Consider the following 27370-nt stretch of genomic DNA (forward strand, 5'->3'; position numbering starts at 1 on the left):
TTACGGCTTGGCATCCAACAAGCCATTAATAAAGATTACCGAAATCTGTTATTTCCTTCTATTGAAGTTCAAACTCTTTTCAAATTATGAATAAAAGTTAAAACTAGTTAGTTGTTCATGACAACCTGCAATCAACCTGCAGTTAACCTAACGACCACATGTGTCGATAACAAAACGCACCTCATTAGCTATTCCACTCGCTTCACCTCATTGGTCGAGACGCAAGCGCGCACGTTTTAGCCCCGCCTCTTCGCGCTTGTTCTTGGTGTTGTCCGGGCAACCGAAAAAGACGCTTCACGGCTAAAGGCGCGTCGTAAACGGCGAAGGGCTAATTTCATCTTTTCATCGTCTAAATCATACATATGCTGCGCGAAGAACACACGGTCGTAACGGCAGCGCTGAGTAGAAGAGCTCTCAGGTAAATTCTTCAAACGGTCGTTATTTGAACGCTTTTTAAAGCGGCAGGCCTCGGTGTGGATTAGCCAACGGAGCTAGCGACAGATTTACTAACGTTAAAAACAGACGTAAACAACATTTACCATTACGCTTAACCACTGACGCTGAAATGGCTTAAAATATCATCGCAATAGTTTTCACAGCTTTAGAAATAACGTAAACCTTACCTACAACTTTATCGGCACAGCAAACCGTTAACTTTGAGGAGTCACACTGACCTAAAATACCATGGTATTACCGTGTTTTTTAATTAGTGGCATGGTAATGTCGTGCTTTTAGGTAATATGCTATGTCAAGTACCCGCGCTAGCATTTAAATATCACTGTATATAGTTAAATAGTACAAATATAGTATTTATCAAAATACCATGGTATCGTTTTCTTTCCCTAGCTATACCTATAGTACCAATAATTTCTGTTCACCAGAAATGTGTCATGTAAACCATATAGAGGCAGATTTTTAAAAAAATTGTAGCTGTCATATACAGTTTCTCAATCAATATAATCAATATCTGATGACATTTGTAAGATGCGCTTTGTGATATTAACAGTCAGGTGATTATATGTAGTTTTGTAGGTCATGGCTGTGTATTTTGATCACCGTGTTGAGGCCCCTGACAGCAGCGGAGCGGCTCTCCTGATTTCATGGCACTCCAGTGCGTGTGTGCTGGCCGTGGGCTCTGTGAACGCCTCCACCGGGGGCCGTGTGGATCTTTACCTGCAACAGGTGAGAGATAATTTACATTACTATACATTTTCAGTAACACAATAACTACCGTTCGAAAGTTTGGGGTCTGTAAGACGGTCTCGAAAGTCTTTTTCTGCTCACTGGAGCTGCAATTATTTAAGCAAATACAGTAAAAACATAATATTGTTAAATAATATTACAATTTCAACAACACGTTTTCTATTTTAGCATCTTTTATAATGTCATTTATACCTGTGATGCAAAAGCTGAGTTTCCAGCATCGTTATTTCGGTCTTTAACGTCACAATGACGCGATCATTCTAATATGCTGGTTTGCTGCTCAAGAAACATTTCTTGTTATTATTGTTTAATGTTTTTGTGGAAACCCTGATGCACATCCATTCAAATGTTTGGGGTTGGTGAGTAAAAAAAAAAAATCTATTTGTCAAAGAATCATGAAAAGCATGACACTGCGCAACTAATATTATTAGTTTAATACATTAATACTATGTATTCATATTACTAAAATAATATGAATACATTTTTATTATGTGACACTGAAGACTGGAGTAATAATAATAAAAATTTGCATGACCAGAATAAATAAAATTTTAAAATATATTAAAATAGAATACCGTTATTTTAGATTGTGATAATATATTTAAATTTTGAACAGTATATTTGATGTTTTTTTGAGCATGTACAAAAAAATCCTTCTAAACTTGTGAACGGTAGTGTATGTATTGTTTTATAATTTCAGTTATAATCTAACAAACGTAATAGCTTTTATGATCCAGTGTTCTTTCATGAAATAGTTTCAGGTTTAAGGTGTCTTGTATTATCTGTGTGTTCGTGTGTTTTAGGGGGAGCATGTTGATCTGTGTCATGTGGAACGGGGATTCAGCCCCTCGTTGCTGCAGTGGCACCCGACTAAACCCCTGCTGGCGGTGGGATGGGAGACGGGCGAGACCTTGCTCCTCTCACACCCCTCCGGTGAACACACGCCCCTGCCCAACAACACACACACCGCCTGCATCACGGTGCTGGAGTGGAGCAGTAACGGCAGCAGACTGGTCACGGGGGATCAGGTCACACACATTTCACTGTGTAATATAATAAATGCTGATGTTTAGGGTTCATATGCACTGAGTGCGTGTGTGCGTGTGTGTGTGCGTGTGTGTGTGCGTGTGTGTGTGTGTGTGTGTGTGTGTGTGTGTGTCGCAGGCAGGTGTAATGGCGGTGTGGAGGCTGGATGCTCGAGGAAAACTGCAGGGATCTCCTCTGATAAAACATGACTACAGCAAACCACTGACATCTTGCATCTTCAGACCTCCACCACCTACTGAGTGAGTCTCGTCAGTGCCGTAATGATTTCTGAGCAGCTTAGTGGCAGTACTAGTTCCAGCTGGACTAGAGAGGAAGTTGTGAGGTGCGAAAGTTAAGAGTAGCTGTACATGTTTTCCTTAATTGTAGCGATTGTGCACCTGCAGTGAAGTTAAAATCTAAAACCGAAAGTATATTTAAAGCGGCAGTTCTTAACTTTTGGCGCAGAACTGTGTGCGTTTAGTGCAAGAACATTGCAGCCGGAGCTACTTCTTTTTGTTTATGTCTACTGCTTTAGTTTAGCTAATTGTTATAATTCATTTTATTGTAATTTAATTTAACCGAAATAAAAAAAACGCGTATATGCACGTGTATCCTTTTAAAGTATTTTATTTTTCTACTTTCTGCTACTAGTTTTTTGTGTTTCTGTCTGTAGGGATGTGGCGATGCTGGCTCGAGCTGCCGTCAGCGGCGATGAAAGTGCTCTGGACATGTTCAACTGGAAGAAGAGCAATAAAGGAGTGTTTGCGCTGGGGTCGCAGGAAGGACTGGCGTTCTATATCAGCACGGCTGATGGTGAGATGTGACGGGATGTTTAGCGAAGATGTTCAGATGCTGCGGGTTTGTTCTAACCGTGCATGCGTGTGTGTGTGTGTGTGTGTTATTTAGGGTGCGTGTACAGTGTGGATGAGCAGGCGCAGAGTGTGCCGCTGCTGTCCGTTGAGAATGCTGTACAGAAGATGTGGTACTCCAAGAGGAGGGCCGTTCTTGCCGTGGTAACCGACTCACTGCTGCTCTCTCAGTTCAGCCTTGGACCGGAAGGAATCGCTCAGGAGATCAGTAAGGTAACAACCACAAAAGCCAGACTAGTTTCTTTATTTTTATCTTTTCATTTAATTTTAGTTCATGTTTTAGCAATTGTTTTTTAATGTCTTTTATAGTTGTTATTTCAATTTTAGGTATTTTAGTGCGTCAAGAAATTGTCATTTTTTTGTTATTGTTCTTTCGTTTTGTTTTTTTTGCTTAATTTTTTCTTTTCTTTTAAACAAATGCAGAAGAAAATAATAGCGCATACACATAACAGACACAGATATACAACCATGACCAAACTTATACTGCATTCGTGAGTATTTCCATCAGATTCAGATGTTAGGAGTTACGTATCTGTCACGGTTGATGGACTAAAAGTCAAAAAATGAGTCCAGGAGCTTCAAACGCATATAAGCAATTAGCTGAAATAAAATTTCCAGTAACAAAAAAGTACGGTTTGGTTTTAGTTAATTATAATAACCCTGGTTTGTGTACAGGTGAAGCTCAGTGGCAGAGGAGGGCAGCACTCGGACATCGTGTGGACTGAAAACGGTTTGCTCATCACAGCATCAGGAGAACAACACATTAGGTTAACAACTCAAGTCCTCTCTGAGTGTCTTTTTAACCTTATATACTATATAAAAGTGTTGTACGGCGTCTCAGCAGCTGCCCTGAAACGTTGCATGTGTTCTGATGAAGGGTTGCGTGTGTTCGTGTAGGTTGTGGGATGTAGAGCTGGACGATCATTATGCTCTGGCTCTGGATGAGTCTCTGGGCTTTGAGAAAGGAGAACTGCTCAACTGTGTTTCCTTCTGCACCTCTAAACGTAAGCTTTCCACTGCCTGAGTTTGTGTATCATTTTCCGTTTGATTTCTGCTGCTTGAGAAACATTTAAAAAGAATATCTCTCTTATCTCTCATTTAGCAAATCCTTATTAAAAAGATAAAAAAAAGTGAATAGGTTTGATTCCCAGAGCAACGCACGTTTGATGAAACGTGTATCTTGAATACAGTTCAGGTCATTTTATATAAAGGCATCTTCTAAAACGCAAACGTAAGTGGTTTTACAAGTGCGATTTTGTTCAGAAGTAACGCGGATCTTTGCGTTTCCACCTGCAGATGTCCTTGCAGCAGGTACCAGCAGAGGTCGTGTTGCTCTGTGGCACATGGTGACAGTGAGTGATCAGAAAGGAGACACAAAAATACACTGGAAACTCCAGACACCGGCAGAGGTGCAAGGAAGCGTCTCGCGGCTACAAGTGAGCGCTGGCCTCGGATATTTAGGGATGTTTACAGCATCGTGCGTGAAGTGCTGTTGGTTTCTACAGACAGTAATTCAGCTTCTTGCTTTAGTTTGTTGAAGTCTGTCTCCCCGTGTGTCTGCAGTGGGGTTCCGGCTCTCATCTGCTGGCCGTCTGCAGCAGCAGCTGTGTGGTGATCCTGTCGGAGCACGTGATGTGTTTTCATTACAGCCAGCAGATGGCAGCAGTGCAGCTCGCTCCAACACAGCTCAGCCTGGCCAACTTCAACACCAACACACACATCACCTTCCACGCGGACACACACATCAGAGCTGTGCAAGTCACCAAGGTGCATTTAATGTGGCACATTCGGACAGCAGCATTATGTACTGCAATGATTTTACCATAAACCCACAAGACGACATCATTCTTTACAACAAATAAATGTAGACGCAATATTTATTTTATTGCTAAATGGCTAGAACCAGTGGATTTTATTTCCACCACTTTTACAGATGTTAAAACTGATTAATATACTAAATTATGTACAAAATCATCTATATTATGTATTATTTTATTTAAATGTGTTATATAATAATAACATTATTTTGCTAACTGATTTAAGCACTTGAAAAATGTTGAAAAAATTTTTAGTTTAGCAAAATTAAATAATATTAAACAAATAAAAGAATATTTATAATTAATTTAAGTATTCATTTATAATTAAATTAAGTATTCATTAAAATCTGCAATAAGATATCAAATATATATATTTATTATTTCTGCAAAATTAATCAAACGTTACAAAAAATCTACCATATTTTCGTATTTGATTGTACAGGATATGGTCGTGGTGTGGAACGGGAAATCTATCACTGTGTATGAACCATCAGGACAAACCCTACACAGCACAGGTACAATAAACACGTGATATTTCCAGACAACACATAAATGATGACTGATAGGCAGAACTACGCAGAATCGGGGCTTACTTGACTGTATGTCATGGTATATTAAAGTCATTTCTGCTTAATTTTGTTGTTTTTATCATAAGGTTCTTTCCAGTGTGAGTCTCCCGCTCTTGCGGTACATGAAGAAAACATTTATACTGTCGAACCAAACCGCGTCCAGATCCGCACACCGCAGGTACACACACACACACACATTCTTTAACACGTGAATAGGCACAAGTTTGTGTCCAAGTAAGTGTGCATGTGTGAATGTGCAGGGCACTGTGAAGCAGTTGTTGGTGTTTTCTGAAGCGGAAGGAAACCCGACACTGCTGAATGTGTGTGGATCTTACCTGGCTGTGGGAACAGATACGTGTCACATCAGGGTCTTTGACCTCACACGCAGGTAAACACACGCTAATCTACTCAAACGTATGTAAATGTATATATGCGTGCATAATGCATGTGTGTTTCGCTTGCACAGGGAGGCCAAAGCCATGGGCGTCACGAAGAACCTCTCTGAGCTCATTCCCGACCTGGGCGCTCTGAGATCAGTCAAATGCAATGCCAGCGGAAGTCAGTTGAGCCTCCTTATTACTCAGGTAGAAAAAAAGACATTTTTTAAAAGGATTTTGCTCTTTTGAAATACAGGTTTGATGAATGGTACTGTTCAAAAGCCTCATTCCTTTTTGTCTAAGATAACATATTAAAACTGAACTGCAGGAATAAAGCAGGTGGAATATGGTCAAACCCATTTTTTTATTTATGTTTTACAAGTATTTTCTTAAAAAAAAATAAAAAAAAATCACAAAACTTTAACAATGTATGTCATATAAGTTTTATCAACTTTAATCATATATATATATATATATATATATATATATATATATATATATATATATATATATATATATATATGCGTGTGTGTGTATAATAGATTTTTCTACATTGTAGGTGAACGGGCGGCCGGATAACAAAGTGTATTTCTATGACATCGAGCTGGACACGCTGTCATACTTCGACTTCTTCACAGGAAGGCCTGAGAGCAGTCTTGCACAGTCTGAGGACAGTCAAAGGTGCCTATGTTTGTGTAGTCTTACAGGAACACAGATAAATATAGATGGACGTTCTCTGAAAAAAAAATAAATAAAAAATTGTATTTGATTTAAGAACTGGATGTGAGGGGGAGTTGGCCGCCCGCTGCCCTGTTTCTCAGTTCTGGGACGAGAGCGAGTCGCGTCTGTTTGTGTGTGAAACTGTTCCCGTGAACTCTGACCTCCACACCAGCAGCCAATCACAAATAGAGAAGGTAAAACACAACCTAATGAATATGAAATTAATGATTGTTTTAATTGTTTAATTGTTCTGATTATCTTTATATTTCAGAAATCATATTTAAGTAATTATAAATTACTTATAGTTCAATAGCTTAAACATCATCCATCACCCTTTTTTTAGGTGCCTAAATAAAATCTCAAGAACCATTATTATTATTATTATTATTATTATTATTATTATTATTATTTACATTTGTAAACTTGATCTTTGTTTTGGTTTTAGTTATTACCTATTTTGTAAAAATGTGTTTTAAAAATTAACAAAAAAGTTTAGTGCAGTCTGTTTTTAACCATTTTCAGTCCCAAGAGCGTATGAGATATGCAAGAGATATGCAAATTATTTACAAAACTGTTTTGAGAGCAAATTTTACTAAACGCATCTGCTTCATGTTTTGCCTCTAAAATATTTTTTGCATCAGTTTACACCTGGTTGAGAACAGACACAAATGCAAAAAAAAAATAATTTATATATATATGATTAAATTGTCATATCAAAAACTGTAGTTCAAAATAGACCCAAGTTCATTATATGAGTTGAAGTGGTTTTTATCTTTCCCGGCAGGAGGACGTGTTGGTGGTAACGTTCTTTGTGACACAGGAACACGGTCTCCTTCTGCAGGACTCACAGCCTAAACCCGCTCCGCTGCTCTCTCTACTGGCTTTAGATACACCGTATTACTATTATATCTGCAAGGTAGACAAACAAGATACAGACACCCTTCATTCCTCTTTCCTGTGCTTGTCTGTCAGTCTGTGTGCATCTCTATATCTCAGCCCTTTGTGCGATTTTTCTGTATTTCTTGCTTGCAACTTTTTTCATTTGACTCTTTCTGACTTTCATTCTTATCGTTCTGCCACTGCTAAGCTCTTATTTCGAAGGGGAGGCCTCGTTCTCCCTTATGTGAGTACCCTCACAGTCACCCAGAAGTCATTTGGGAGAAGAATGTGTATCGTTAACGAATGTTTCTCTCTGTGCCGTCAGCCGGGTGAGGGCGGAGATCAGGCGGTCTCGTCCCAGGTGCCTTCGTCCCCTCAAATGGTGGTACGGCGAGCCCTCAGGGACTTTGTAGGGTTAGAGAGCTGCGAGAAACAGACCCGGGATGCCATGCTCAACTTCAGCTTCTACCTCACTATAGGGGACATGGACGAAGCATTTAAAGCCATCAAACTCATCAAGAGGTACACACACAAACGCCAGTTCTCCACTTGTTGAGGTTCATAATAAGTTTAGGTGCAAGTCAGAAATTGAGATTGGTAGAACATTTGAAAGTGCTTTTACAGCCACTTTTTTACATTCGGCTGCACTACTTCTATCAAAACGTGCTAGACATATTGCAGCTTTTTCAGCCTCTTGTGCATGAGGGTTATTTAGGTACTGTGCTGTGTCAGGTTAAAAATAGTTTTTACGAAGTGAAATGGACCCTTCCACACTTTTTCTGCGCTTGCCTACCAAAGACTAGATAAGTGTTTGGTTTGTGTGATTTGTGTAATAATATGCCTCAATAGACAGCATTTTTGAGCAGGAATCTAATGGGCAAAAAACGATTGTAGCGATCGATAGTGATGTGTATATAGTGCAGGACAATCGATTGCTGATTTATAAAAAATGGTGTTATTGTTAATTAAAACATATTAAAAACAATTCATTGAAATTCAATTGAAATTAAATATAAAAAACCTGAGATTAAAAAAACGTAATTAGAAAACTAAAACCAAATAGAAATAAAACTTTTTTTTTTTTCAAAACTGAAAAAAAAAAAAAAAAAGTAAAATAAAACTGTAATGGTATATAAATAATCCTAAAATAAATCTGGTTAAAATTCATGAAAATATTTCCAATTGTTTGCAACAAAACATTTGCCGGTTGCTGATTTGTATGTTTTTATAGTATTTATTAATATTGTAAATGATCATTTATTTCTATTTTTATGGGGTTGTTTTGTTTCATTTTATCATTTTTTTATATTAGATTTTCATTTTTATTTCAGTTTTAGTAATATGACTACTTATTTAGTTTCAATTTTTTTTTTGTCATCTGCCTGTTTATATTTTATTTACAAATGTGTATATATTATACTATACAATTTGTAATAGTTTTGGTCGTAACCTTTTTTGGTTAAAAATGATCCAAAATCAATATTTGAGCAAGTACATAACCAGCCAGTGTTCAAAACTATCTGCCTGCCTTCAGTCTGATTCACAAGGGTGAGCTTCTTATAATGTTTTCTGATTTGAGTGGTACGGGTAGGTTTTCGCTGGAAATTCGAGCATGGCGCTGCATCATTACGTCACGTCCCGGCGAGAACAGGCTATGGCCTCAGTCGGCTGAAAAGAATTTCTTAATATTAAATTCGAATGATGTGACAATTAGGGCATTATACTGTACATTTAAATCTACAAGCTAATACACACTATACTCATAGTCACACAATACTGACGTTGTTAACATTCATAATTTGAGAATAAAGTACAACAATAGTAATAATTTGCAGGGTTTGATGTGATTATAAGCTAATTTATCATTCGATTTAATTATTTGATATTAAATATTTTTTGTAATGCTTTCTCCCTCGGTGAGTCAGATCAAAGTGTAGCAGATCTACTACTTGTTTCAGGTGACGAGAATCGTAAATTAATGCCTTGGTGAATTTATTAGTCTGAAAGCGCTACCTAGTTAGGCAGCTCACCAGCTTTTAAAACACAAGCTTTCCCCTGGTGTTTAACCGAGTCACTGTGAGCGAGTGAAACACCCTGCGGTCTGGGTCTATGTGGAGGACGTGCGAGATGGCACGATCGCCGTTTACCATCCTTTCCAGAGAAAGGCAGATGCTGCGTAAAAGGATTTTCATCCTCAAAACGGTTTCCCACTGATAAGTGAGGTAATGGACGTTGAGTCAGATGTTTATATCGTATAAGTCACACTTCCAGAGAGGATATCGTCATCTAAACACACACACACACACACACACACACACACTGCCGTCTCCCTGTTTGAATGAAATATACAGAAGTGGCTGTTGGGAAGGGTGTGTGTGGTTTCATGTTTATAATGGGAATTGTAATTGTACTTCGCGTGCTTGTAAGGGTACTGATGTTTATATGTAGGTGTGTGTAGCGACTTCCCAAAAGACGCCAAAGTGGTCGAGAGCGCTACCGTAAAAGACACAGATTTCCATGACTGTGTGGGGTGTGTGTACTGTACATTCCTGCTGTATTGTTTTAGTTCATTTTAGCAACAGATGAAACGGCGAGAGAAGGAAAAGAGCTTGAGCTGAGTGATCTATCGCCGCCTGTCTTTAACAATCCCTTTCTCAAGAACCGCGAAGGATCCCTGCAGGGTTCGTCTGCGGCACGGCCTGTCGGATATGTTTATATGACCTTTAACCTTTCACCTTTTAAAGGTCACCTTTTAGACCATTCGTCCCAACTCTGTGTGACTTAAAATAACTGTTTAAATATAAATATGATTTCCTGTGATACTTAAGTCTTATTTGCCACTCGAGAAACATTTCTTGGAATAACGACGTTGAAAGCACTTGTGCTGCTTCGTTTGTTTGTAGAAAGTTTCTTTGACCCTTTTCTCTTATTCATGCCAATAGTTTCTGTGAAATGAATTACTCTCACGTTATCGTCTTTCAAGTGTCAGTCTGGAATCAGGGGTCACAGCGGAGTATAATGTGTGTCTCCGTTCATTTCCTCTCATTCAGACTGTCCTTGACTCTCTTCTGTGCTCACCGAACTCTTTCACACACACACACACGCACACACACAGTCAAACCCAGAAAATCCCCTCCGAGTGTTGAATGGCTCTGTTTATTTCTTTAATAATATTATACCAGTCCCACTCAAGGTGAAATGTGAAATTTTAATAATATACTTAATATAGCTCTATATTATACTCCTATATGGGTACCACAGGCACAGGTTAGCAAATATTAATATCTATTGTTTACTGAACTGATATAGTTCCAGTCTATCACTTTCAGATCATTTCATTCATATTGGTGACTATACAGAGTTTCCTCATTGGCATCTAGTAGATTATGTACTGTAATATCAGATAAATTGTCAGATGCACATGCAGAAGTCAATAAAATAATTTTGGTACCAAATGACTAGACCTGCAAAGAATCTGCACCTCCAGATTTTTTTTTTTTTGTGTAAACAAAAATAAGCAATTAGGCGACGTGTCATGGTTATTAATTAAGCAGAATTACTGTTTTCATTACCGAAAAGATTTCCGTCTCATATTGGTAGATTAAATATGTTAGAATATTTGCTTAAAATGAAGCAATCGAGCATGTTTTCAACTTAGCATATTTTCCCCAGAGTTCTCATTACGTCATCGTTTTATGATGTTCAGATGTACTTGTTGTTTTGCTTTAGTTTATGGTTATTTTAATGAAGAAAAAAAAAAGCTCAGAGGGATCTAGGCACATTATATTAAGAATCTGGGGGCTATTTTTTTAAATAAATATATCATAATGCAAATGTTAAAATGTTTTCTAAAAATAGACTTGGTTTCTTTAGGCAAAAAACACACACCCAAAAATGACTGGACATGTAAAAGGTCCCAATTTAAATCTGTCCAGACGTTTTTTTCCCTGTATATAAAAGTGCAGATTCCATGCCGGCCTGTAAAGGACTGTATTCAATTGACCTGGGAGCAATATTCAATGCCTGGACTCCTTTTGAAATCTGAAACTCCATCTTTCACAGAACTATAAAAAAATATGTGTGCATACGAATGTGCTTCTACTTTCTCATAAGTGCACTTGTGAACATAAACGTGTCAAGATCCAGCTTGATCTTTATCAGTCTGTCGTATTCTTCGCAATCCACAGCGCCACTTCCTCTCTTGAACTCGAGTTTTCAGTCCGAATCCGCTTTCTGCGGTCACGTGATCACCGCCCTCGTCCGTAAGAGTCCATGAGATCCGATTCGTTTAAAAAGGCAGAACTCCGTTTGTGTCTGAATATCCACCTGTGTTTTGTCTCGGGTGAAGTGTGTCTTTGTGTCAGCATGGCGACTCTACATAGTCATTGTCGAGACGCGGCCGGAAGGTGGTGGTCAGAGTTCGGCTGATGACGATGACCGGTGGAGACATGCAGTCGTCACGGCGATGCAGAATATTCCAGATTAGCATGGCGGCCGCTAGCGTGGCAAACAAGCAAGCGGCGATGTTAACGTAGCAGGCGTAGGACAGATGAGTGTAAGGGCCGATCCTGTAGAACGTCACCAGACCGATCACCAGCACGAAACCTGCAGAGAGAGAGAGAGAGAGACAGGACCTAGTTTTAGAAGATGGCTTAAAACCAGCTGAAGCGACAATCTGTTCTCAACAGCGCTTCATTGCCAAATGTACTAGAGCACAATGAAATTCTTATTTTGTTTACTCCTCTCAAGAACGACGGGGTAGAAGGGGAATAAATATAACAATACAAAATATGCAAAACATTATAGAATAAGTAAGAACAAATGCGTATGCTAATTAGAATAACTACTGTCAATAACTAAAATTTAAATAGCAACAAATTCTTGGTGTTTTTTATAAATCTCTCGTTATGCTGTATTACCGCCAAGTCTTGGATTTAGTTTTTTTCAGATATCTTTTTGTAGGGTTTTGTTTTCGTCAGAGAACTAAACAAGTGTTATAAGCGGTGGGGAAAAAAATAAATAAAAGAAAAGAGAATTTATTAAATTAAAATATTTACTTTCTGTCCACTAGGATGATTTATAGGAATGTATTTTTTATAAAATATACACTTCTTTTTTTTTTTTTTTGGAAATCAAATATTTAGGGGGTACATGCATTTGGAAAATATTGTAAATATTAATTTCATGCTGTCTTTGATCATGATATTTGATATATTTATCAGCATTATATTTAAATGGCTAGTATAGATTAAAATAAATTATTTAGGTAATAATTACCTAAAATAATGCATGTTACTATTTTAGTTGTGAACAGTTACTCCATGCCTTTTTATAATATTATATAAAAAATTTTAAATCATAGTTGAGAAAGTTTAGTTGTGATGGAAATGAGATATGACATGAGAGCGTAGACTTCTTTTTTGTTTTTTTTTACACACATCATTAGCTGCACATCATTGCTTTTAAACCCTCCTGAATTTCCCGATTCGTTAAAAATTAAAATATTCTCTAGAAAACACCATTTATATTCGTTCTTGACAAACCAAATGATTTCTTTGGTGTTTGAAAGCATGTCGCACAGCTGACCGCAGGGCCTGAACCCGAAACATTCCTTTAATTCATCACGACCATAATAATAGCTCAATCTCCTTCCCTTTTGACTGATTCGAGTTGGTTTTGGCTGGTTTTGACTAATAGGAGTAGTACGTCTCCCGCTTCCTGTAAAGACTCCGAGCACATGTGTTAATAATAACTGCGGCCTGAAAACACAACAGCAGATTCCCAGAAATACAGAACGTAGAGGATGTGAGATGAATTCAGGGCAGGAGAGCGACGAAATGGAAAAAGCTACAGGATTCAGATCGCGTTACACGTGCTTGTTTTATTTAAGCAGAAACAAGAGCGAGCGAGGCATTAATTTGTTCTGTTTTTATTCTGAATGCAGCTTTTTTTGGCCCGGTGTCATCCCTTTTCCTTCCTTTTTCTGCTCTATCCTTCCATTCTTCCTTCCTTCCCTCTGTTTCATTCAGGTTCATCTGACGACTCTTACTCACACACACTTATACGATTGAACTGGAACATGATGTACTGTAACAGGCTCGACTGCATTTATTCAGGAACAGTTTTTCTCTTTTTGCTTCACGTATTGCTCTCTCTCTGACTGACTTGCTTTCTCATGAACTGTTTATTCTTTATCTTTTTATTAAATCCAAATCTCTCAGATCTAAATCGCATCCATATGTCTAGCCTTGTCCAATTATAGAAATGCATTTCAGTCAGATTGTATTTCAAGCGGTCAAATAGCTTGAGATTTTAACAGCACACAGAAGTCCAGTCACGTCTACACTCATGTGACATTCAGTATGTATTTAACAGTATTTTGGAAGTGTTAGATTTCAGTCTAGGTGTATGCTTTAATGTTTAAGTGCTCTTTTATTTTTGTTTAATTAGTTACTACAGTTTAAATACTACAGCTCACACAGCAACATTAAGTGTTATTTAGTAATAATGTTTTATTTGTCCTTTGTTTGTTCATTAATTTGAACTTTAGTTTATATTACACATGCACAGACACACAAATATAAAAATGTTTTTACCTCACAGTAGGCTATTTACAGTTTCCAAATAATGTGCTCATCAATACAGATTTCAAGATCTTGTTCAGTTGCAAGTTTGTGTGTATGTTGCCCTTTTACAACAGCTTTTCAAGTGACTTCCATAGTATGAAAGTCAATGGCGACCAGCGACTGTTAGGTTATCATTATTCGTTAAAATATCTTCTTTTGTGTTCAACAAAAGATTGAAATTCAAGCAGGTTTGGAACAACGTGAGGATGAGAGATAAAAAACATTTGGTGAACCATCCCTTTAAGCTTATAACGCTCGTTAACATAAAGTACTTTAGAATAAAACTGCAATTAAATGGCCCACAAACTAGCCTTGAGCCATCATGGTCGTGTCCTTGAGGGAGGTGATTAAGGAAAAGTCCCCGCTGAATGGCGCCGCTGTGTCAATGTCTAGTCAGTGCACTTAAACTATGAGAATATAGCAGGAATGTCTGATGTACGTATGGATGTTTATAAGGAGTCGATGGCTTGCCTGCATCTGATTGGGTTACTTCATGGAAGCAGCATGTGCTTGTTTATAATTTATATTGCAGTATGAGGACATAATTGTTTTCATTTTGTCAGACATAGTCTGTCCCTAGAGATTGTGTAAACAGACGCAGTATTGCGGGGACAGTTAATCAGGACACTTGCTTCCTCACACACACACACACACACACACACACACACACACTAGACCGTTCCAGATGAAACATGTTTCTTTGTGGCGTCACATACATCCACATCTCTTTCTTCCCTATTGCTCCGTGCTTCTTAAAATATCATCAGTTCCCGTTGAAGTCTGCGTCTAATAACTCTGACACTCGTTGGCCCCCTCCGTACTGTCACGGTCCCCCTCCCCGTCTTTCCTCTGCTGCTCTGGGTTTGCATAACAGGTAGTTACAGACACTTCCTCGTCCTGAGCAGGGATATCCTGGCGCCTGACTGTCGCTCTCTGGAGCTGCTCGGCTGCCTCTGCTGCTCTGGACCCCCGTTAGCTAAATATAACCAATGTCACACTTAAAACGACACACACATTGCGCACTATTAGCTGGACTGATGTACTTCAGCGGGAACGGACCACCGTCGTAGCACAGCCACCGCTATGGACGGCTTTGCTGAACCTGAAAAGAGCTTTTCTAAAACGAGACTATCTAAAGCTCGTTATCTTACACAGGAAATGATCAGAGTGTCTATATAAAATGACCTGAGGTTAAGAAAACAACCGCTGTGATCAAAGTGAGTGAATAAATCAAGAGTGCCACAACGCTGGGGTGTTCTGGGTGGTTGCTAGCGTGTTGTCAGAGGTTATAATAGTATTGTTTGATGGTTGCTAAGTGGTTGCTAGAGTTTATAGTTAGGCAGTGAGACAGAAAAAGAACCGTACAAGAGATTGCTGTAGATAAGTAACTGATTACGAGCAATAGGACAAAAACAACAACGGGCGTCCCAAGTTCGAATCCCGACTCGAGGACCTGTCCCAATCCCACCCCCTTATCGCTCTCCAAATTCAATTCTTGCCAGCTCTGATCTGTCCTATCATAAGTCCCCCAAAAAGACACTGCATAATTTTCACTGTGTAAATGTAATTTTCTATTACTAAATCACCTTTCAAATTGCGCGAATTGAAATTGTGAATTGAAAGTACGGAAATGCATCAATTTTGTGGAAGCGGCCATATATCCCAAAAAAAAAAAGGTTGTGCATGCGTGAGGTGGTTTTTCGGGCAATGAGAAATAGAAGTAATTCACGAAAGTTCTCAGCACTGCTTCTGTGAAGATACACATACGCCTCCTTCGATTAAATATAGTCAACATACCATTGCCAAGACTGTTGTTTGCATTTAAAAGATGTGCATTTAGCTGTTTTTAAACCACAAAAAATGCTTAAAAAAGTGTGCAGACAATACTTTTTCCTGACCTTGTGCAAAGCAGTGCATAAGCACGATGAAGGCAGTAGTGCAAAACCTCTACTGGTGGACGTATTTCTACTGGTTAATCATGCCTATTGGTATATCTCTAGTTGTTAGAATGCTCTAGACTTAAAAGTTAGCTAATTTTAACTTTTTTTTTTTCTTTAAGACCGGTCATAATTTTAAATTCAGCTGCATGAAAATGTAGATTAATCTATGTTGAATCCAAAAAAATAAAAGTGAATGCTCTTGGCTAACTACTTGTTAGTCAGCTTAACTAGTCTTAACATGGAAGAAGTTTATGCAACTGTCCCCTGGATGTTTATGTATTCACAGACACATGCTCGTTGATGGACTATTAGTGAATGGACAGCTGATGTGAAAAAAGTGTGCAAGTTAGCATTTAAAAGTCTATGCAGACAGTATAGTTATGCAGCAAGCATGCACAATAACACAAAATAATATCACAGCCAGCACACTTTCATGGGACGTCATCAGCGAGTTTTGAAGAGAAAGGCCTCCGTACGTCCCGAATGGGAGCGGATTTAATTTGTGAGCGGGCCTCTGGCCAGGACCCTGTTGTTTTCTGTTGAATTGTGTGTAGCTTCGGGCCGCTGTGCCTTGTTGATGTTTGTTCTGTTACAGATCCTCAAAGCTCCATCTTTCCTTTCCCAAAATGCAGAACAACAAACACAGGACAATAGAGGCCGTATCTCTGAGGACAGACGGTTTGATATTGAAGAATTAATGTGTCGTTTGAAGATGGGTGTGTGGTGTTTGTGCGAGGCTTCTTGACGCTCCTCAAAGGAGATGTTAGTGTTTGTTAGCGACTGTAGAAGCGGGTTTGAACACTCACTGGCTAACTGGAACAGGGCAGCGATGGCTTCCTCCCACCACTGAGAATCCTGGGTAATGTGACTTATCTCCAGTAACCCAAACAGGAAGATTAGCTGACCCACGGTCAGAGCCACCGTAGCCATCAGGTTACATGCCCGCATCATGTCAAACTGAACTGCAAAAAAAAAAAAAACAGAAATATGAATGCTCGGTTGATTCGTATTGATTCAGATATACATGTTTGAGGAGAGGTGTGTGTGTGCGCGTGTGTGTGTGTGTGTGTGTGTGTGTGTGTGTGTGTGTGTGTGTATAGGCAGAGGATCTGAATCATTGTAAGGAAGATCCAGCTGCAGATGTCTATAAGACACAACTGTGCCAATGTGGGTGTCACTTCCTGAAAGACAATCCTTCACTGTGTTCATCCGTTTCCTCTTTCTAAATCAGGGTAGATGGACAGACGTGCCAGGCTGCATGATGCAGGCCTGCAAATCTCTGCTTGCTTGCTCGTCCAGTGATAGTTGCCATGGTTTAGTTGAAGCCAAATTAAATAGAAATGTGCTCTAGATGTCTAGAACTCAGATTTAAAGAATTTTACATAAGATTTTAAGGCTGGCAATTTATAGGAAATCATTGAAATTTGTAAAAAAAGAAAATAATAAATAAAAATAATAAAAATAATAATATATATATTTAAATATATATATATATATATATATAATAACAAATTTAGATATAGATTTATATATGTTTGTTTGTTTTTACAAATTGTTTATTTTATATATATATATATATATATATATTTTTTTTTTTTTTTTGTGCCAGAAAGAGAAACACTAAATAAATAAATAGTATAAATAAATAAAACAAAATTATAGAAACTTATAATATAATATTATATTATATTATAAAAAGTATTTGGTTTTAAAATATTTATGCACACATTTATAAATAAATAAATAAATAAAATATATATATATATATATATATATATATATATATATATATATATATATATATATATATATATATATATATATATATATATATATATATATATATATATATATAAAGCATTTAATTTGTTTTAGTTTTTATATAATATTATTATTATTTATAATACATAATTTACTCATTTTTATTGTTGTATGTGTGTATATAACATTAAAACATTAATATGTTCATTAAGAGTTGAATGACAGTTCTAAGTATTTCAGTGTATTTTTTAACTAACCATTATGCAATGAATAATTACTTTTTTAGTGCTTATCTACAACACCGCAGCTTTCAGTGTATAAGACATGCTTAGATATGCTTACAAATCATGCTTAGCTCTGAAATGATTTGTTTAGCAACATTTCAGTTCGTTTGCATATAACCTAACGATCCGTTAAAAACACATTTTAAAAAAAGTGCTATCTTTCTTAGTTAAATGAAAGGGTATCAATGCATTGAGTTGCCTGCAGAGGCTGTACCAGAGACTCACGTTTGACAGTGCTGCGTGACTCCTGATACCCCGCGAGCTCCGATCCCCAGCTGAGTCTCTGGCAGGCTGTGTTCTCGTGAGCGTGCGTGTCCTCGTTAGCGCACGCTCTCCAGAGCCCCACGCTCCGCCGCCGTCCGTCCTCCAGCACCTGCAGCACCCAGCTGGAGCTGAACGTCGCCAAGTTGTTGAGCACCAGAGAAAGCAGGGCCACCGCCGCCGCCACCACCACCAGCCTGCGCACGGCCATGCACCCGCCGGAGCGCCCCGATTCCCGAAACGTCTGTCCGCTGTGAGAGGTTAGCTAGAGGACATCGCCACTCATTCTCGAGTCCTGACGGCAGTCTCTAACCCTCTTCCTCGGAGTCGGGGGTCACTGCTGCTCGTAAGGCTGGACGCTGGACCTCCAAGGCCATCACATAAACACGCAGGCTTTCTCTAATCCGCTCCGTTCTTCTGCCGCGCTCCGGTCCTCCCCCTTTCTCCTCCAGATGTGCGCTGGCTGATTTTTTTTTTTCTCTCCTCGTCTCCCTGCTGAGGAATGTCTGCGTGATGCGGTCTCCTTTCCTCGTTCTTTCCCACACTCTTTCCTCGCTCGTTTTATCTCTGATTACTCATCCTAACCAATTTCCCATGTTCACGGCCGAGCATGTGCGCGCTTTATCCCTGAAAAGCTCAGAAGGAGTGGGATGAGAGGGTACGAGCGCTCGAGAATAAGTTCTCTCTCTCTCTCTCTTGGTCGGTGACAAACACGTTACTCCAGCTACAGGATGTGTTTCCTGGAAGGAAAGTAGACAGAACAGAATGCAACACCCGTCCTCTTTCTCTCTTTGACTTAGGGAGCTGGTTATTAATGGAGCAGGAGATGAAATATCATAGATATCTTTGGTCTAGTTACACTCAAACATTAAAGCCCAATTGTTCTCTTAAGAATAAAGGTGCTTGATTAGCGTTGGTGGTTCTGCGAAGAACCTTTAACATCCATGGAATCTTTCCTTTCTAAACATTCTTAAAGTTAAAGGTTCACTCTTCAGAATCCCAAAAGGCCATTTTCTCAAAAATGCCATAGAAGAACCGTTTTGGGTTTCTTAAAGAACCTGTCAGGGAACAGCTCTTAAAAGAACCGTTTTTTAATGTGTTCAAAAAGATCCTCTTTCCTGTTTATATATATAAGTTAAATGGCAAAAAAAAAAAAAACATTTTAAGCTTGTTTTTTTTTTTTTGGCATCTACAGTTCCCATGAAGGACCTTTAACATCCATGGAAACTTTCCGTTGCGTAAAAAGCTGTTTAAAGTGTCCATCAGACTAAGAAAAAATGGTGAAGATCTGTTTACTGAAATGTTAAGGAACCAGAAATGTTATGACATCACTGCCTTTAAAAAAAAAAGAATGCAGTTGTGGGAAAATAATTCTAAAATGTTCTTCTCATTAATAAACATGGTTCTTTTAAGAGCTCTTCTCTAAAATGTTCTTTGAGGAACCTTTACGGCATTATTGTGAAAACCACCTTTAGAAACCTTTTATTTCCTGCAATGTTTGTACTCCAGACATAAATGATTCCTCAAATCGTGTATCTTGTTGAGGATAGGTGTGAGACTAAAAGATCGTAGAGATCGAAGGGTTTTCTTTTGACTTGCAGCCACCCAGAACCATGTAAAAATATACTGTATTTCCATGTTTAATCAAAAGAAAGGGTGGAAATCATAATTCCCTTTCTACTTTTCTGTTGTTCCTTTTCCATTTCTGGGCCCCCAAAGATTCAGGGAATTTCCTGTTGCTTAGCTCTAATAAACAGCCCACATCTGTAACTACTAAAAGCTGAACGGAGCAAGAAAAAAAAAATGAGAGAACGGGGGGATTTTGGATAAATAAAGAGCAGATGGGAGTGGATGAATAAAGCAGGGAGGGCACGAAGGGCCAAGCGAGTGGGAGAGAGGGAATGTGGGCGAGAGAGTGTTGGGTGTTGATGGGGTCATTCCATGCATAGCTGGGACGGTTCTCTCATGAGGTGGAACGGAGGGAGAAACAGCAGAAACACTCAAAGAGCAGCTGCGAAGTGCTGAAGTGTGAAGGGTTTCCACAAATATCAGCTTTAAAGCACCCTCTCGCTCTTTAAAGACAGATTTGTTGCTTCGTGTAATGTTTCAGTGCACTTTTTTGCACACTTTACTATGGTTGCAGAGAAAAGAGCTGTGATTTAAACTGTGATGATGTCCTTGTAAACCTTTTAAGTAAAAAAGAACAATCCTTTTTTCTACATATAATTTCTCCTTTTCTATATATATATATATATATATATATATATATATATATATATATATATATACACACACACTTATATTATGCAAACAAAAACTTTTTTAATGTCTCATTAAATAATCACAAAATCTTAGAAAAGTCATGGAAGTTAGTAATTCAGAAAGTGTGGTAATAGTCTCTAGAAAAAAAAATGTGTTGATTGTTGATTTAAAGAACATTAAACATCAAGGACATTACCAAAGAACCATATAGCAACTTAAAGTTTTTGTGTCTTATAGCCTTCTTTGAAGTGAGCTGAATGTTCTGTGTGTGTGTGTGTGTGTGTGTGTGTGTGCAGCGAGGCGGTGTGGGAGAACATGGCTCGGATGTGTGTGAAAAGTCGTCGTCTGGACGTGGCGCGCGTGTGTCTGGGGAACATGGGAAACGCACGGGCCGCTCGTGCGCTCCGCGACGCTGAGAAAGAGCCGGAGGTGGAGGCGCAGGTGGCCGTTCTGGCTACACAGCTGGGCATGCTGGTAAGAAGACGCACAAACACCTTCCACAGGGGACAAGTACACAGACCTCAGCTCTTATGTGATATATGTGTCTCGCTCCGAGGTGCGTCACGTGATGGAAGCTGAATACATTGTGAGTGACGTTTCATGTGGTGTTTAAAGCACGCAAGCACAAACACAGCGTTGTCTAAATAAACCTAGAGCACTTGGAGCCTCTCTGTCTCATTCAGCACAATAACAAGAACAAACATTTGGATTTAAACGTTTGGGTTTATCGCAGCATCTCTCTCTCTCTCTTTTTTTTTAACCGCAGGAGGATGCCGAGCGTTTGTATAAGTCATGCGGGAGGTTTGATTTATTGAATAAGTTTTATCAGGCGGCGGGTCAATGGCAGCAGGCGGTGGAGACGGCAGAAACGCACGACCGTATTCACCTCCGAACCACTTACTACAGCTACGCCAAACACCTGGAGGCCATGGGAGACAGGAACCTAGCGCTGGTGTAGTGAGTGTCACGTTCACACGCATCCAAGACGCATCCTTGTTCAGAGGTTTTCGAAAGAAGCCTCTTTGGCTTTCCAAGGCTACATTTGGTTGAAAAATACAGTAAAATATTAATATTGTGAAATATTTGAGTGTAAAATTACTGTTCTTCGTTGTAATATAAAGTATAATTTATTTATTTGATGCAGTTGAATTTTCAGCATCATTACTCCAGTCTTCAGTGTAACATGATCCTTCAGAAATCATTCTTAATTAGCTTTTTTGTTTCTTGTGCTTAAGAAACATTTCTTCTTACTATTATTATGTTTATGTGAAAATATTTTTTGTGACAAACTCTCATATTTGATCAATTTAATATATCATTACTGGAAAGTATAAAAGTATCAGTAAAACATTCTGCTACCTAAATGTTCACTACCGACCAAATGTTTGATATTAAATTGTAATAATAGTTCACAATATTTTTACTGTATTTTTAATTAAATAAACACACCTTGGTGAGCTTGAGAAACATCTTTCTAAAATATTGGGGGGGTGATAATTTAAAAAAATTATAGTTATTGTCATCTCTTTTGTATCTCTCATTTAAAAGTAATAAATAAATAAAAGTTAAAGAACTGAAAAACACACTGTGTGTGTGTATATATATATATATATATATATATATATATATATATATATATATATATATATATATATATATATATATATATATATATATATATATATATACATATATATGTGTGTGTGTGTGTATATGTACCATATTTATATGTATGTATATGTACAGTATATATATTTATGTGTGTGTGTGTGTGTGTGTGTGTGTGTGTCTATGTTATATTAGTTTTGAGAAGTCAGACACACATCGGTTTGAAGTGCCGAGAATGCTGATGGAGGACAATGTTTCACTGGAGATCTACATCAATAAAATGAAGGACAAGTGAGTTTCATTCAATGATTCGTTGATGCATGATTCTGGTCCCTGCAGTCTGGCTTTGATATTCTCTGACGTCTGGTGTGTGATTGGCCAGGGATCTGTACAAGTGGTGGGGTCATTATCTAGAGAGCCAATCAGACATGGAGGCTGCGCTTCATTACTACGACCTCGCTCAGGACTACCTGTCTCAAGTGCGTGTGCACTGTTATCTAGGAAACATTCAAAAGGTATGCTGATTTAAAGTTCCCTCTGCGTCTGAATGACATGAACCAAACACTTTACAGTGATCTCTGTATTCGACAGGCGAGTGAGATAGCCAACGAGACGGGCAACAGAGCCGCATCTTATCATGTGGCACGGCAGTACGAGGGACAGGATGAAATCAGCCAATCGGTGCACTTCTACACACGCGCGCAAGCCTATAATAACGCCATCCGGCTGTGTAAAGAGAATAACTTGGACGAGCAGCTCATGAATCTGGCACTGCTTAGCAATCCAGAGGACATGATGGACACGGCCATGTATTATGAAGAGAAAGGGACGCACATGGACCGAGCTGTAATGCTTTATCACAAGGTACACCCATCCAAGCAAGCATATGCAATGTGAAACTTGACCGCTAGGTGGTGCTGATGGCTTATAAAAGACTACTCCGATCCTCCTTTCCAGGCAGGTCATGTGTCTAAGGCTTTAGAGCTAGCTTTTGCCACGGAGCAGTTTGGAGCTCTGCAGCTGATCGCAGAGGACCTGAATGAAAGCAGTGACCCTGCCCTGTTAGCACGCTGCTCTGATTTCTTCATAAAGCACACTCAGTACCAGAAAGCTGTGGAATTGCTGGTGGCTGCCAAAAAGGTGAACACGCCATGCACTGTCACACAGACATTCATAGTATTCATAGTATTCATGCATGCAAACCGAACAAAAAGGCACACTCACACTGTAACGCAGAATTTGTCTTTTAAGTGCAAGCTGCAGTTTTATCGTCTGATGCTTTAAATGCTCAATCTCTCGAAGCCAGATGGATTCTGATCGGCTGTCGATGTTTTTATAATTCATCGTCTGGAAAGTTCGTTCCAATCATATCATTCCTCTTGCCATTATCTTTATAGTTGTGGTCTAATTCCGTTGTTATGGATTGTTAAACTTTATGTCAATAGTAGTAATAGTGTTTTAAAACGGTGTATGCATACGGGTTTGTGTGTGTGTGTGTGTGTGTGTGTGTGTGTGTGTGTGTGTAGTACCATGAGGCGCTCCAGTTGTGTTTGGACCACAGTTTGACCATTACAGAAGATCTGGCCGAAAGTCTGACGGTGCCAAAAGACTCGTCCCATCTGTCCGAGGCCGGGAGAAAGGAGCTTCTGGAGAAGATCGCAGACTGCTGCATGCGGCAGGGCAACTATCACTTAGCCACTAAGAAATACACACAAGCTGGAAACAAGATCAAGGTTAGACTTGAGTACAAACCAACAGCTGATTGACTAATTATTGACTGGAGTAACGCTTTTTCACTTAATTGTATGACATGGCTCTTGTAAATACTTGATTTTGACTGTATTTGCAGTCTGGTATTTAGCGTGCTCTATTCTTTATCAGCTCTTATACGTATTTAATCTTAATTTCTAGCCATATAACTATAGGATCAGCCTCAGCCAATTACAATTTTTTTTTTTATTGGGGCTCAGAAAAAATGTGTTTTTTTCTGTTTTGATTTTATATATATTGCCTATTTATATTTACACTTAACCTCCAGACTCTTCTAAAAGCAAAAATGTTGTGTTCTTGTTTTTTGACAGGCGATGCGGGCTCTGTTGAAATCCGGCGATACCGAGAAAATAGTGTTTTTCGCAGGTGTTTCCAGACAGAAGGAGATTTACGTGATGGCAGCCAACTACCTGCAGTCACTGGACTGGAGGAACGACCCGGAGATCATGAAGAACATCATCGGCTTCTACACAAAAGGACGCGCGCTCGATCTGCTCGCTGGCTTCTACGAGGCCTGCGCTGAGGTGTGTGTCCATGAAACACATTTACTATCCCATGCCACAAAAGCATCTTTATAGTGGAAAAAAGTTTCTTTAGATACTATTGAAATGCTCTGCACGCTAAGGAAAAATGGTTCTTTTTAGGAGCTGTTCGCTGAAAATGAACCAAAATCGGTTTTTCTATGGCACTTCTGTGACCGTCCCTTCCTGGGATCTTTGTTTTCGTGAATGCACGCAGGTGGAAATTGACGACTATCAGAACTACGAGAAGGCGTATGGCGCTCTGACCGAGGCGTGCAAGTGTCTGTCCAAAGCAAAGGGTCGCAGCGGAGACGAGGCTGACGGCAAACACCTCATACTGACGCACAGACTCGGCCTCCTCAAGAGATTCATTCAGGCACGAAGGTACTGATGGAAAAAGGAGTATTTTATTTCATGTGTGACCCTGGACCGGTCTATTTTTGAGAATCTGAGAGTGCAAAAAATATTGAGAAAATCTCCTTTAAAGTTGTCCAAGTTAAGTAGAAGTTTTTAGATATTTGTGATAGGAAATGTACAAAACATATTCATGGAACATGATCTTTACTTAACATCCCGATCATTTTTGGCATAAAAGAAAAAGGGACGTATTGCTGGCTATTGCTACAAGTATACCTATTCTACCTATGACTGCTTTTGTGCTCCAGGGTCGCATTTGTTCATGTATTTGTGTGTAGGATGCATGAGGAGGATCCCGTGGAAGCTGTGCGTGTGTGCGAGTCTCTGCTGGAAGAGAAGGATCTGGACCCCGCGGTGCGTGTTGGAGATGTGTATGGGTTCCTGGTGGAGCACTACTGCCATCATGGCAACTTTCAGCAGGTATGATGGGGGTTTTTTCACACCGGACACATTTGCTCCGGTCCGAATCCAAGGCAGTAGTTCTCACACTGTTGGTTTTGGACCCGACGCATTTGCGTTCATCTTCCGTCATTACAAACATCCAAAGCGAGCAAGCATACTACGTATGTGCATCTCATGAAGGCTTGCACTCAGACTCCTTTGAGGAGAAAATACTCTAAATGCATTCGCTCTACACAGTTATGCACTGGCTTCTCCTGTTTTTGGTGAACATATTGAATGACGTCATTATTATATTTCTTAAACAATGTCATTATTGCACCTTATACAATACCATACCAATACTTTCATCAAGAATAATCATATTAGTTGGTTTAGATGTTTCCTTTAGTCATTTTCACACTTAATTATGCCTGTTAAAATGTATTGTACAAGCTTCAGAGATTTTTACTTATTAATATATTTACTGCTCAGTTTATCAGTCCATTGCAGTGGTATAAAAACCTTTTGTTTTCTTAACTTGAACCACTCATTATACATAAAACATGCAACAATTAAAGTTTTCACCTATACTATTTTGTTTTAATCCAAATAAATAAATAAACTGTTCCAACAAAACCAATTTATTCTATTTATAAGTAACTATAGCCAAGCACTGCGTCTGGAGAAATAGTTTTCACCATTATTTACTTGCCCTCATGTCATTCGTATTTTTTTCCTGTTTCCTGTGGGACACAAAAAGGGGTCTGAAGACTCTTTATGCGGGTCTGAAAACCTGTCTGCTCTTAACGCAGATTTATTGCATGGCACTGGAATAAAGTTGTGCAAGATAACAAATTTGGTCACTGCAAACCTATAATCTTGTTTGCGATCGCATGAGGGTCGGTCATTTTTGATGAGCTATTCCCTTAGCGTCTGTTTCCAGTTATGTTTCGATTAAATATTGTTTTTGTATGTGTGTTAGGCCTGGAGTAAAATAGAGGAATTGAGATCAACGCGTCCCAACATAAACTTGAGCTTGTATGTGAGTCAGCCCAGTCTGGAGGCTCTACAGAACTCTGCTGGAGTCCGTCTGGTCTACAGAGAGACGAACGCTCACGCCGCCGAGGATGACGAAGAGGTGGAGGAAGACGAGAACATCAATCACTCACTGGCTTAGGAGACGGTCCTCAAGAGACCTGGAGAAAATGGCATACACTTTTCAAATGCGCACAACTAGCCTAAAAAGCCTGCCTGACCGAGTCTCGGTTTGCTCACCCCATTTTTCTAAAAAATGTGCCATATTTCTATGGGACTGCCAGTCTAGTAAATGGGATGTATTTGATAGTTGTGTGATTTTGTTAAAGCCACTTTGCAGGTTGCCTTAAGTAGAACAGCTTGTGTGCAAATGCCCAGAATGCACTTACGCACGTGATGCGTGTGGCCTTTCGAACAAGAACGCCGTGGGACCATTATATTTAAGTCATTTTGTACGATTTACTAATTATTTAATGACCGGACTTGTTCTGCTGTCTTTGTATCATATATCTTGTATACATTTTAATAAATTTTTCTATATTTACCTAATCAAATTGAGTGAATTACATTACCTGCCTCGAAGTTAAATGTTCAAGTGTTTTTTGTGGAAGATATAATGTGGTTTAATAATTCATAATATGTTTTATTTGTTTTTCTCATATTCGCTGATGAGCCCTTTTCCCGCCATTTAGAATAAAAATGAAGTCGTTTCCTCTCAACGAATCGGTTCTTCAGAACAGTTTGTTTGTCTCAAAAGCGAATTCTTCTAAGTTAGTTTTTTCGAGGAAAGTTGTATTGATAATCAGTTTAATTGTAATTTCATTTCAGTTTGTTTCGGCTCATAAGATTATACAGGTTTTGCATCGCCCAGCTGGCATATAATTTCCCTTTTATTGTTTTCATTAATTCATTCGTTCGAGTTTGCATTGATTTGAACTGGTATTTAATCGTAAAAGTGGACAAAGACCTGTTCACCGCCGCTGCAGTTTAGTTTAACGAATGATTCTTTTAATGAATCTGTTCGGTTGACTGATTCAGCGAGTC

General features: G+C 38.8%; 2 protein-coding genes across 4 annotated transcripts; one reads left to right on the top strand and one right to left on the bottom strand.

The window, feature by feature from the left end:
* The first annotated feature begins 259 nt into the window (after window positions 1-259).
* Window positions 260-26867, top strand: ift140 (intraflagellar transport 140 homolog (Chlamydomonas)). Of its 3 annotated transcripts, none has more exons than XM_043226010.1 (30): window positions 260-418; window positions 1033-1182; window positions 2007-2231; window positions 2368-2489; window positions 2903-3042; window positions 3136-3311; window positions 3774-3865; window positions 3996-4102; window positions 4395-4534; window positions 4662-4865; window positions 5358-5430; window positions 5571-5662; window positions 5745-5872; window positions 5951-6068; window positions 6421-6542; window positions 6637-6775; window positions 7366-7497; window positions 7669-7704; window positions 7786-7982; window positions 20891-21068; window positions 21361-21551; window positions 22398-22493; window positions 22585-22717; window positions 22794-23066; window positions 23160-23342; window positions 23729-23935; window positions 24284-24496; window positions 24711-24877; window positions 25189-25330; window positions 26274-26867. In XM_043226010.1, exons 2-30 carry the CDS (start codon window positions 1036-1038, stop codon window positions 26466-26468), a joined length of 4368 nt encoding a protein of 1455 aa, XP_043081945.1. In that variant the 5' UTR covers window positions 260-418; window positions 1033-1035; the 3' UTR covers window positions 26469-26867. The 3 variants fall into 3 exon arrangements, with proteins under 3 accessions (XP_043081945.1, XP_043081944.1, XP_043081946.1); XM_043226009.1 differs by having other exon boundaries at window positions 261-418; window positions 1025-1182; XM_043226011.1 differs by lacking the exon at window positions 7669-7704 and having other exon boundaries at window positions 261-418; window positions 1025-1182.
* Window positions 10598-19103, bottom strand: tmem204 (transmembrane protein 204). Its single transcript, XM_043226025.1, has 3 exons — window positions 18297-19103; window positions 16833-16988; window positions 10598-12065 (listed from the first exon to the last, which is right to left on the bottom strand). Exons 1-3 carry the CDS (start codon window positions 18541-18543, stop codon window positions 11821-11823), a joined length of 648 nt encoding a protein of 215 aa, XP_043081960.1. The 5' UTR covers window positions 18544-19103; the 3' UTR covers window positions 10598-11820.
* Window positions 26868-27370: the final 503 nt, after the last annotated feature.

The sequence above is a fragment of the Puntigrus tetrazona genome, chromosome 24, assembly GCF_018831695.1.
Source record: "Puntigrus tetrazona isolate hp1 chromosome 24, ASM1883169v1, whole genome shotgun sequence".
Lineage (NCBI taxonomy): Eukaryota > Metazoa > Chordata > Actinopteri > Cypriniformes > Cyprinidae > Puntigrus > Puntigrus tetrazona.

Excerpts from the sequence above, each read along its gene's own strand:
- ift140 (XM_043226010.1), top strand. The coding sequence starts at position 1,036 with ATGGCTGTGTATTTTGATCACCGTGTTGAGGCCCCTGACAGCAGCGGA. Across the intron at positions 5,663-5,744 it reads TCCAGATCCGCACACCGCAG|GGCACTGTGAAGCAGTTGTT; the intron begins GTACACACACAC and ends GTGAATGTGCAG. Across the intron at positions 24,878-25,188 it reads AGATTCATTCAGGCACGAAG|GATGCATGAGGAGGATCCCG; the intron begins GTACTGATGGAA and ends ATTTGTGTGTAG.
- tmem204 (XM_043226025.1), bottom strand. The coding sequence starts at position 18,543 with ATGGCCGTGCGCAGGCTGGTGGTGGTGGCGGCGGCGGTGGCCCTGCTT. Across the intron at positions 16,989-18,296 it reads GTCACGCAGCACTGTCAAAC|TTCAGTTTGACATGATGCGG; the intron begins GTGAGTCTCTGG and ends TTTTTTTTGCAG. Across the intron at positions 12,066-16,832 it reads TGCCCTGTTCCAGTTAGCCA|GTTTCGTGCTGGTGATCGGT; the intron begins GTGAGTGTTCAA and ends CTCTCTCTGCAG.